This window comes from Taudactylus pleione, unplaced genomic scaffold (assembly GCF_031769625.1).
Source record: "Taudactylus pleione unplaced genomic scaffold, aTauple2 ptg001017l, whole genome shotgun sequence".
NCBI classification, from domain to species: domain Eukaryota; kingdom Metazoa; phylum Chordata; class Amphibia; order Anura; family Myobatrachidae; genus Taudactylus; species Taudactylus pleione.
Genome location: NW_028285418.1, coordinates 78652 through 91182, shown reverse-complemented (window position 1 = coordinate 91182; position 12531 = coordinate 78652). Strand labels below are relative to the sequence as shown.

Sequence of the window (12531 nt, the reverse complement as noted above, 5' to 3'; positions counted from 1 at the left end):
CTGCACAACACAGTCCAGCCAGCCCCTATGGACTTTGAAGTAGTGGACACAGCCCCTATTAACAACAGCAGCACAGCACAACACAGCCAGCCCCTATGGACTTTGAAGTAGTGGACAACAGCAGCACTACACTACACTACACTACACAGCCCTAACTCCCACCCTCCCTCTTCACTGTCCACAGCCGAGTGAGAAAATGGCGCCGACGCGGGTACCTTATATAGGATCCAAAACCCGCGAGACTCGGAAGGCGGGATGATGACTTTTTGCCTCGATTTCAGATCCGAGTCAGGCGGGAAAAGTCGAGCCTGACTCGGATCGGACTCGGATCGGGGAGGTTCGGATTTTAGAAATCCGAACCCGCTCACCCCTATTTTGGATATCTGAATATTCCGTATTTTGGAATATTTGCATATCATAGTGAGATATCTTGGGAATGGGACCCAAATCTAACCATAGAATGCTTTTATATTTTATATACACAGCCTACAGGTAATTTTATACAATATTTTTAATAATTTTGTGCATCAAAAAAATGTATATACATGAAATTCATTTATTTTTCATATACACCTTATACACACAGCCTGAAAGTTATTTCATACTATATTTTTAATCAGAAAGCAAAGGTCCCACTATCTCAGTCATGCTAAAAATATTCCGTATTTCGGAATATTTGGATATCGGATTGTATAATGTATAATAAAAAAATAAATATATATATAATTTATTACACACACACTCCACCAACTCCCGGCACTCAATTAGAGGGGCAGGATGCTCTGGTGCCTGTCTTAAATCAGCATAAACAAACAAAAGTCATACTGACCATAACTCTTATCATTTAGCACTTTCTTGACAAATACCAAAATAAAATTATGTGCATCCTTGATACATTCATGTAGTAGATTTTGGTACACCTTTCAAAATAAAATATCCATGCTGATATTTTTTTAATTATTGGTTTTTCAGACTGTTCTAAACCTGTTACATTATGATGTATTGGATTTGTCAAAATTCGATTTTGTACAATTTCCTTCCAAGCTTTGTACTTAACTTGCTTGAGATGAGTATTGTAGGAGACCGGTCAGCAGAGGTTACCCAAAGGCCATCAACCCATAATCCTCTGTTTTGTAGTAGCCGGAAGATTCGGGAAAAAATTCACAATTATTTATTTCATTAGCACACCGGATGTAATGTGTTTGTCACTGGAAGGTTAATTAGTTCAAACAAAAGGTTTTTAAGTAACAAATTATTGAAAGTTGCAACCATTTCACTTGACAGTTATACCACTTTCAGACAGAAAATGGCGAAAAACACGGATTTTTCCCCTACTTTTGCGTACTGGGTTGTTTTGCCATTCTCTGTCTGTAACCCCCTTCAGACAGAAGAGCAAATTACTGGGTCAAAAATTTCAACCCGGTAATTAGCTGATTTACACTGGTATTTCTTCAGTCTGAAAGGGTCAACCCGGGTCTAAATTCCCGTGTCTCCGACTCTGGTAAATTCCTGGGTCGAAGTCCCGGGAATTTAGACCCGGGTTGACCCTTGCAGACAGAAAAAGGACCTGTGTAAATCACCAAATTACCGAGTTGAAATGTTTAACCCGGTAATTTTGGATTTCTGTCTGAAAGTGGTATTAGTGACGTTAAAAATGGTTGTTACCAGATTTTAACTGTACACATCAACTTATCAGACTATTTATTACACCCCAATCTCTCACCTCTTTCTTTACAAAGATGCCCCCCTCTCTGAGTGCAACATATTATTCTCTATAGGAGAAGTTTCCCATAGCAACCAATGCGCTTATTGCTACCATTTAGAGAATGTCATGTATAAATGATGGCTAGCGTCTGGTTGCTAAGAGCAACATCTCCTCCACTTGTCTTCTTTAGAAGGCTTGAAATATCTTTCCCCATATACCAAATTAAATTTGGTGTATTGTCAATTCTGTTGTCTAACTGTTCCTAAATTCTAGGAATGATCACAGGTAATAAAGATTTGACCCTAGAAATGTCCCTTTTATACTATGGAGTATTCCAGCACTATGTAAATACATTTTAATAAATATAAATAATATTTTAAAAGTACACTACAGTATTTTCACTCTGATTTTCTGTATTTAATACTCCATCGTCAGCTTTGAATATTACACCGGTGTCTCCCATGTCTCTATGAATGTTTTACGCTCTTCACACAAACTCCTTATCCCATCATTACAATTACTTTCTGAGCTGCCTTACAATTGTAGATGTGTTCTGAACAAGCCCCAGGCTTACAAAGTGACCATCCTTAAAGTAACAGTTTTATATAATTTCCCAACTTTGTATGTACTACTAAAACTTTGGAATCTGATGTAATCTATTTCAGGCCAAAAGAGCTATAACTTTTATACTGTATGCAATACACCTCTTGTCCTAAATGTATTTGTCATTATTTTTGTTTTTTTTGTATGCATATATTAGGGCTAAATATATTTTGTAAATTTATTTTTTTTAATTCATGAGACTTGCCACTAACCCCAAACACTATACAGATAGCACTTTGTATGCGGTGAACACATCGGCCTATAAATTATACCGCTTTTCCACCAGATTCCCTAGTCTGGCCCAGGACACTGAACACTAGTTTCAAGCTGCGTCACAGCAGCTTGAACCCCGTTTACACCACAGCCTCTTGGACCCTGGTTATTGCCGGGGCTTACCTTTGCCGGTGCTTGGAAATTACACGATCTTCAAGCACCGGGAATTGTTCTCCCTATGCTGTGAAAAGGACCCCAGTTGGATGACCCGGGTCACCCGATTCCACCGAGTCTTACCCCTCTTAAAACCCTGCTTGAGACCTGGGATTTTCTTCTAGGAGCCATTTCCACTAAACCGCAACCCAGGTTGACACGGCAATAATCCAGGTTTTAGCGGCAGTGGGAAAGGGGTATTACATTGAATTAAGACTTGCTCTACTGCACGAGTCATATACTGTACTATTGTGTCACTACTAACACATTTATATGACACTAGACAATGCCTTATCTGACCATTTTGACTTTTTAGCTTTCATTTACTGCAGTTACACATTTAGACTTATTCACAGTTGCTGTCATTTTTCTTGGATTTGATTTGCACATCAACTACACCTAATACTGTACATGAACTCTGTAGACGCAACTGAAAATATTCTCGAAGGTGTGAATGGTGTCCTAGAAATCAATGTTGGATTTTTCGTGCACTTTTTGAACAGATTTTTTTTTCCCAAAATGCATGAAAAACGCTTGCAGTGGACAATAGTCTGAATTCGGCATTATTGTTACAGTTGTAAACGGGAATCGGGCAGACAGGCGTGGATTCCGTGATGTTATTTATGCTGCATTAACATCTCTCTCCAGATCATTGAGGCTGAGCATATGATGGACCGGATTGTGAATGGCTTGTCTGAGACTAGTGTCAAGGTGCGGTTAGCAGCAGTCAGGTATGGGTTTCTAGTCCATTGTTCTTATACCACCTACCCCTCCCCCCCCCCCCCCCCCCTTCCCAGTTGTTAACTTAAACAGCACCCGTAGCCTAGGAGCAGTGGACGTAGACATATTCACAAGAATTCAGCCTATCCGTTCACTGGGAGCCAGTGACATCACTGAGGCACAAATCAGCAGCTCGTTCTCTCTTGAGAGGAATTCAGGGTTCTATAACAAACAAACAAAGTTGATCTCAAATGATTTTTAATTTTTTTTTTTATTTCTTTTAAAACAAAGTTTTTTTTAATCTAAATTTTTTTTTTTGCCCCTTCTTTTGAACGTGTTTTAGATGTACCATTTATAAGCTGGTGGGTTTATTATATTTTGTGTCCTGTTCATTGATGCATTTAGTCATAGTGTGTAGCTTTCCATAGATGGCATAATTCAGATGAATCGACACTACAATTTTTAAAAAACATTTTGGTTTTTCTCCTTGTGAATAAATGTTCAATTACTTTACTGTATTTGTAAATATTTTTAAAAAATCTATATTGACACCACATTGGCGTCAGTCCGGGTTTCATTACTTTTGAATGATCCAGCTCCCAGTAATAAATATGCTTTTGGTGTAATTGGGGATGACCCTCTAGGCCAGTGGTTCTCACCCAGGTGACATTTAGGGGTACTTGAAGAAAAATTTCAGTAATGGCGGGGCAGGAATTCCAGGTGATAATTGGCCACATAGAGAAAGCAGTGTCCTAGGGATAGGAAGCCTATATACACTGTAGCTTTTATTGTCTATTTTGAACCTCTAAATTTTAATATGTGAGAAATGTATATATGTGCACTTTTTATTCTTTTTTTTATTTTTTTTATTTACATTATTTAATTCTCATTACAGCACATTAATTGCTTTTCTATATCGGCGCTTAAGATTTTATCTAATATCAAATATATTAATTTCAAATGTATTTCTTTGCAAATGTTGAGGGTACAAGTAACGTAAATGGGCTGCCAGGGGCTACCAAGCAAGACGGTTAATGGTTGAAAACCACTGGTCTAAAACTGATAGCTGTGTAATCCATTTATTAATGGTTAATAGGTTCAACATAAAAAACCCCAAAAAACTAATCCTTGTTTAGCCAATCAAAAGCTACTATTATATAAACGGGATGTAGTCAGGAAGCCGGCAGTCGAAATCCCGAGCGCCGGCTTCCCAACCTTGAAAACCCGGCATGGGACTAATGATAGCCGTCTAAATACCGACGCCCATCATTAGCCCCATGCCGAAATCCCGACGCCTGGCATACTGAACGGAGATAAACCAGGTATCGACAGGTGATAGCCGCGGGGGTGTTAGGTTTAGGGACTCCCGGGGGGGTCTTAGAGTCAGGCACCTCCCCGGGAGGGTTAGGGGCAGGCTAGGGGAAGGGGGTTAACGTCAGACACCCCCGGGGGAAGGTTAGGTGTAGAGGAGGATTTAGATTTAGGCAGCCCTGGGGGGAGGTTATGGTTAGGGGTCTTACCTCTGTCGGGATCTTCATGTGCCGGCCTTCCAGTGTCGGTATTTCATGTTGGGCACAGGATCGCTCTGTGTGTGTGGGGACCGGCCAATATGTCGTGGATCGCATCACTGGCTACACAGCGTGCCGCGTGTACCCAGCTTTAGACATGTTCTGAATGCTCTACCATAATAGGCTACAGTCCTCCACGGGTCCAAATGTTTTTGCTCCGCTCAGAGCAAGCTGTGCTTGACAGCGCTCACCTCCTATCTAGGTACTCTCTGAGCTGATAGAATGGGCTTTGACACAAAGTAGGTGATGCTCTGACTTCTCAGACCAGTGTTTATTGCCGTCACTCAATTTCATCTTTCTTTCCAGATGTTTACACAGTTTGTCCAGATCCGTGCAACAGCTTCGGACCAGTTTTCAAGACCATGCTGTATGGAAGCCTTTAATGAAGGTAATTCAGCTGCTACACTTAGGCCCGTAATAAAGTGCTACAGTACTGGGGAAATAGGGTTGTTTAATGCTGTGCGCAAAAGCTATATACCCTCTGTATTTGTTTTGTACCCAGGTGTTGCAGAATGCCCCCGATGACATCCTGGTGGTGGCCTCATCAACGTTGTGTAACCTTCTCCTGGAGTTCTCGCCTAGTAAAGAGGTTTGTAGGACTGCTCACGGCAGATACACAATTTTTTTTTGCTTGCAGAGATTTAGGAAAACTCACTTTATACAGGGAGGCTGGTTTGCTGTGTACACAATGCTTGTACGTGTTTGGAAAGGTTGGCTGTTAATGAGTTGATCTTCAGGTATAAGTGTGTTTGCTCGACCATGCTTTCTTTCCCCGAGGTATCCACAATAAGTAGATCTTATTAATGTTGACATGTTAACAAGATCAACCTAAATGCATGTTTACATATTGATTTGAGGACCTAATGACTGCGTCAACATTCTGACTGATGACTTCTGAATGTCGACAAGTCGAGTGGATACTCTGGTAACCTTGTAGGCCAGTCTGACCAAAAAAAATTGGTCATTTTTGGTTTTTGCACAATTATCTGGAAAACCATTTACTTTTTGCAGTAATATGGACATAGTCTATTCTTAACTTTATAATTTTAATATAGATTGGTAATGAACAAACTAGCAATTTATTTAAAAAATAAAATAAGAGAGTGTTCTAAAGATTAGAATGGTGTGAATAAAACAGGCAGAGAGTGGTGCACGGCACGTGAAAGCCGACACTCGCATTTTGCCGCTGACCCCTTTGTAAAGGCAGATTTAAAAACCACCTCAACCCTTCTATATGGGCACATAACTTATACCAACTTCCAAAGCATCACTTTATACATCCAGTCAATAGAACTACATTGATTTGGCGGTGGTCAAAACTTTGTTTTAGTCTTCAGAAAAGGGTTTGGTTATCTTTTTGATTTCATATTCCCAACGTTGTGACTCCTTGGTATAGAGCGACCTTCTGAAGCCTAAGATGAAGCTTCTGGATGTGGTTCAATAGATTGACACTAAAACGGTCAACATGGATGTAGGTTGACAAGGACAAAATGTTAGCATGTGAATGGTCGACACAGAAATGGACAACGTGTGGGGGGTGTTTTCTAACCCTAAATGTAACTCTACACTTGTGTCTAAGCCTAAACGTCCCTCCTAGTGCCTAACCCTAATCCTTCGGTAAGTGCTTAATTCTAACCCTAAAAAAAAAACTCCAAAGAAAACCAATGTTGACCATTTTTGTGTTGACCAGTGCCATGCGGTCCATGTTGTGTTTCAACCTTTTTTACCTGTCGACCTTTTTGTCCCTGTTGACCTATTGACCTCGACAATTTGGCGTCAACCTATTTAGTGTCGACCTTTAACCCAAACCCGAAGTTCCTTTAGATACTGCCATTTGGATTGCATATATTAATATTGTGCCATTGTGGTTCCAGAAAGAGCTGACCTCAAGTGCTTCTTTAGTGTGTTAGTTACTTTCTTCTATTCCTGAGTATCTATTTATATGGACTTAGGTTATTGTGATAGGTAACCCTCATCTATCCTTTTTAAGTTTCTATGGTTTTGGTTAGTTATCACCCGCACAGTATTTCTCAGAGCTTTGTATTTTCTTGGTCAAACCGCTTGCATTAATGTCTGTCTGTTAGTCTAAGGGGGGTTGCCTTTGTTACGTCTTATATTCCTGCTACAGTGCTTTGCAGCCTGTTTACTCCTTGTGGGTTTAATTCGTATGCTTTGTTCATAAAGTTTTCAAGCCGCTCTGATTCACGACCTTGTGCCTGTTGTAAAACTGCTGCTTTAGCCCTAGAGCTGCCGCCTGGGTTATTCCCGGTGTACATAGAAAACATTTTATGTTCTGTGATTTAGTTTTCAGTTAAGGTTGTTGTTTAGTGTTTCCCTAGTGGTATCACTATGCCGGTGTAAGCAAAGGACATTTCATAGCCGGAAAGTAGAACATTTCATGTAAGTCCAGTGTAATGTGCTGAAGTGTAGGTTTGTAATTGATTTTAGTGGGTTACATTGTTCTGCCCCCTAAATGCTGATAGACAATTGGCACAATTCCTACACAATTAAATTATTGCCTCTACTTTCCTATTTCAGGGTAAATTCATTTGCACTTGTTTGAAATGTGAAATCAAATTAGCAATCACTTAAGTGAGGTTATTTATCTGTTTTCGTCTGTAGTGAAGAACACATACTTGCATTGCATGTACAGTGCTTGGCGTGGCGCTTCCTGATATTTATGGTGGTCTTTGCTGTGTTATTGTGCAATGATGGGGTGCAGCCTCGGTCTGTCCCATGTACACCTCATCATTACAGTGTCACCCCACTGATTAATAATGGAGCAAATGCAAATCTGTTTTCATTATAGAAATATTTCAAGTCTAAAATTAGTTTCAGCATGTTATACTGTGATATTACATTTGTTTATTGTGTAAGGTTATTTTACATTTATTCATTTTTAACGTTAAGCTAATAATTATGATGGTAAAGCTATAGACTTACACAAGTCCAGACTGAACAGATCACATGTACTTTATGTTTATATCTGTACTTTTATTTGGCAAGGCAGGGGCTTAGAGAATGTACTCACTAATGTGGAACGATATGTAATTAGGGACTTATAGCAAAATCGAGATGTAGTCACCATTCCAGCGCAGACATTCCCGACAGCTGCGATCCTGTCAGTGAGGGTTAGGCACTAGGGGGAGGGCTAGGGGATTAGGGTTAGGCATTAGGGGGAGGGTTAGGGTTAGTGTAAGGCTTTCTGGGGGGGGTGACTGTTAGGGTTAGGCTGCGGGAGAGTTGGGGTTAGGGGAAGGGGTAAAATACTTACCTGCATGCATTTGGATTACTGCCGTCGGGATTATGCAGCGGAGATTTTGGCCACCAGCATTATCAGCACCGGGATTGCGTACCCAACACTGCAAAATCATGTCACATAACTGTAGAGTAGATAAATGATCAACTGCATTATATTACCTCTATTCATTCTACATTTTGCACAACTTTGTTCATATAGTGGGCATTTCCGTTAGCGTTGATAGCCTGAGCAATTCTCCAGCACCTCGTGGCATTCAACGCCACACTTTTTAACCTCACACACCATAGAGTTGCGCAGGAAAAAAGAATCGCAGTGCGCATGGCCAGTAATTTCACTTTGCCCCATAATGTTCATATTCCATGTGTCCAGGTCCACTGACAAAGCAACCCCATCCTTGCCGACCTGGTATCTAATCTCCCATGGACTACCTCCTTATATGTGTTATTCAGTGTCTTGGACATTTATCTGCACAGGAACTGATCTATGTACAGCATACACGCGCTACACACACCATCTTCATGTTGTTTTATAAATGTGCTTTACACAGCAATAGGGAAGATAGGGATGTGACTTAAGCTTTCCCAATTCTAAGGTGGTGTGATATAGTCGGGGTAGGTGGTCCCTCTTCTGGGGTAGATGAACACCTCCTTACACACAGCAGCCAGGAAACAGCACACCAGTCCAGGGTTTTCGTGCAAGCTGGTCGGAACCAGTTTTATTGTGCGATATAAACAACAAAATAAACAAAAAATAAAAATAAATCCTAGCCCGTCTGGGCACTAACTAGACAGGTTATTCCCTCTCTACAAATGGCTGGGCCTACTTCCTTGCCACAAACACAGCACTTCCAAATAACACAGCGTCTCTGAACAAACCTCAGTGTCTGTTCTCCCCAGGGTATGTGAGACACTGAACCAAAACCTAACACCGCTTATCTGAGCCACTTCCAGGTGCAACTACTAATCAGTCTGCTCTCAGACTGAAAGGCCCAACACCTGGAATGGCCTGTGGATGGAGCCCTCCCTTCTCTTCTCACATCCACACCCCTAGGACCCATTATCCAGCTTTTACCAAAAGCCGACACTTCTGGCCTGTTTGGCATAACAGACTTTTCCTGGGGTTTTAAAACACATATGATAGGTTTCTGGGACACACATATATGCCATCCAAGACTTCTCCAGTGCTTCTACCACAGTGGGGTTTTAGGTTCAGATGGCTTTTGTATTATTTGCAGGGCAGTGTTATTATTAAATGTATAGGTGCTATATCTATCTAATCGGTTAGCCAGTGGGGTATATTTTTGCTCAGAATACTTACGGAGCGAGTCTGAGTTGCATTCATATCAGCTGCATCGCGTACTTGAAAATAAGGGGATGGGCTCACACCAGGCATGTCAAACTCAAAATATCAACGGGGCCGAATATTCAAAGTCTAAGAGTGCGTGGGCCGCAACAACAAAAAAGTCTTAAATGCAATTTTGAAAGGTTTATTATTAATAAAAACCAATGCAGTGCCCCCTGTAGTAGTGCCCCTTATGCAATTCCTCCTGTATTAGAGCCCCTTATACAGTGCCTCCAGTAGTGCCCCTTATGTTGTGCCCCCAGTAATGCCCCTTATGTTGTGCCCCCAGTAATGCCCCTTATGTTGTGCCCCCAGTAATGCCCCTTATGTTGTGCCCCCAGTAATGCCCCTAGTTGTGCCCCTTATGCTGTGTCCCCTCCCAGTATAGAACAGGCCCCACTCCCCTGTGCAGTACTTTCCTTTCTTCACGATGGGCGATGGGCACCGCTCCAGTCCACGCCGCCATCACTCCCACCGTCCCACGTAGATGCTGCCGCTGACTGGATCTGTTTGGCGTGACTGCAGCAATAGTGTATGCGGACACATCTGTTAGTACGTCTTGTGGGTATGCAGAGTGTGAAAAGTTACAGGTGCGGCCACTAAGGCCCTTAGGAGAGAGTTCAGTTGTTTTTCTTGTGGCTTTAAATAATGTGCACCCAACCGAGCAATTCAACTGTTGCTCCGAGCGAGTGCGGTTGCGAGTGCCCGGGCGCACACATTTCTGCTCGCAGTCTCCTAAACCAGCACTTTAGACTGGTTTAACCACTTTACAGGGCTAAACCCGCGCTTTTGAGCACATCAAGCGCGATAATTAATGGGCACCCAAAACAATTGAATTGCTCCGTTTAGCGCCAATTAACGCCGCCCAAAAAAACAATTGCGTTCCCCCCTTGGTGTGCAGGTTGCGCTTCCTTTTCCGCATGGTTTCCTGACCTCTGATATGTAAAGCTCTTGTACAAAACAAGATTTTTTTTTTTATAGTTTTACATAAAATATTGAGCTCATTTTGGGAGGGTTATAAATGCATTAGGAAGAAAACCGATTTTACGTTATAAATAATTCAAGACCAGAGAGGTACCCGCACGTCCCTGTGCTTTTTGGGAAAGAGCAGCTGGAATGACGTGTGTGAGGACCTAATTACTCCCCAAACAGCACTAAGGCTACGTCACCCGCCTTGTTTTCCATTATTGTAACATCCAGTTTGATACATTTATTGTTCATTTATTATTTCTGTTTATTATTATTCACATAGTCTAGAATAAGACAGCTGACATGTGTTTGGAAGGAAGTAAATGTAAAAATAATTTATGTTTAATGTGTTCACCAGCCAGACCCAACACTGATCTTTATTATAGTGCAATCTCTGTACATAATGGGGCATATCCAATTGGGTGCAAGGTAAAAAAAAAACAACTTGCGCCCAATAGTGGAATTACGCAGGTATGAGCGGTCCCGATACCTGCGGTATTCAATTAATGAAAAATGCTGAAAACCCTGCAGTGCGAGGGAAAAAAAAACAAACTACTTACTGGTCTGTTGGTCTCCACGGCTCCCGGTCATCTCTTCTCCATGTTTGCACTGGGAAGGGCCCAGCTGGGAGAGCAGGTGGTTGCTGGGAGATGTAGTTCTCCCTTCTGCTGCCTTCGGAGGGTTCTAAGACAAACACAGGACACACACACACACACACACACACACACACACACACACACACACACACACACACACACACACACACACACACACACACACACACACTCACACAACAATCTTGCACACACCGCTGGTTCAGGGGACCGGGTCCGGACAGTGGAGGGAGAAGACGCTGCTTCAGAAGGTGAGTAATTACTGACTAAGCTAACTGGAAACTTCCAATTGCTTAATTAGTCATTAGGAGGGGTGCCGCTGGGGTCCGAGACCCTTGCCCGATCATTTCTCCTAAAAATATGGATTTTAGGAACAATTGGTCGTGCTCTGGAGGTGCGCAAAAAAACAACAACCTCCCACCGCTTAAAAAAATGATAAAACCCAGCACCTAATTGAATAGGGAAAAAACCCCCGCAGGTGCAGGAAAAACCCCACAGGTGCAGTTTGGTCGTGCTCTGGAGGTGCGCAAAAAAACAACAACCTCCCACTGCTTAAAAAAATGATAAAACCCAGCACCTAATTGAATAGGGAAAAACCCCCCGCAGGTGCAGGAAAAACCCCACAGGTGCAGTTTTTTTTGCTATTCTCGCACCTAATTGAATATGCCCCTATAGGTCTGGTTTTGAGTTGGAGTAAAGCTAAAAACAAATAATACCCCTTTTACACTGGCCAAATAACCCAGGATATTGCCCTGTAACCCCCGGGTCGCGGCTCAGTGTAAAAAGGACAAGGGGTAGATTCCCAGGTCGAGTGACCCAGCAATGCGACCCGGGTAGCGAGCAGGGTTAACCACGGGAATGACCCATGTAATTCTACAGTGTGACCGAGTGACCCGTGTCCCATTCACAGCATAGGAAGACACAGATCCCTGGCTCTCTGAGATTATGTAATCTCCTAGTGCCGTTAGGCGAGGACCACTGGACCCATGTGCAGTGTAAACAGCGCCGACCCAAGAATTACCCGGGTCGGAGCCGCGGTCTGAAAGGGGTCTGACCCGTGTTGGAACCGTGTTCTAAATCACGGGTTAGACCCGTGATTTTAGTGTAAAAGGGGTATAAAAAAATTATTTATAATTACCTGGTCACACCATGTTGCAATGCAAGGAGTGCATTTTTGTTTTCTTTTTGCATGCAGGTTAAATACCGCCGGTTTTTTGCATGTAGCCCAAAAATGCTGGGCAGCTTTATTCTTACACCACAGTTAGATATGAGTTTGGACACATCTCCCACATCTAAAGCTGGGTACACATTTAACGATGTGTT

General features: G+C 42.1%; 1 protein-coding gene across 2 annotated transcripts in view; it reads left to right on the top strand.

Annotated features, from left to right (window-relative positions):
- The window catches only part of ARMC8 (armadillo repeat containing 8), an 87665-nt gene that overhangs the window by 62793 nt on the left and 12341 nt on the right, over positions 1-12531 (top strand). For both annotated transcript variants that reach the window (XM_088461107.1, XM_088461108.1), the window contains 3 exons: positions 3383-3465; positions 5329-5410; positions 5525-5611. In XM_088461107.1, the coding sequence (XP_088317233.1) occupies positions 3383-3465; positions 5329-5410; positions 5525-5611 (252 nt within the window). The remainder of the gene's footprint in view (positions 1-3382; positions 3466-5328; positions 5411-5524; positions 5612-12531) is intronic.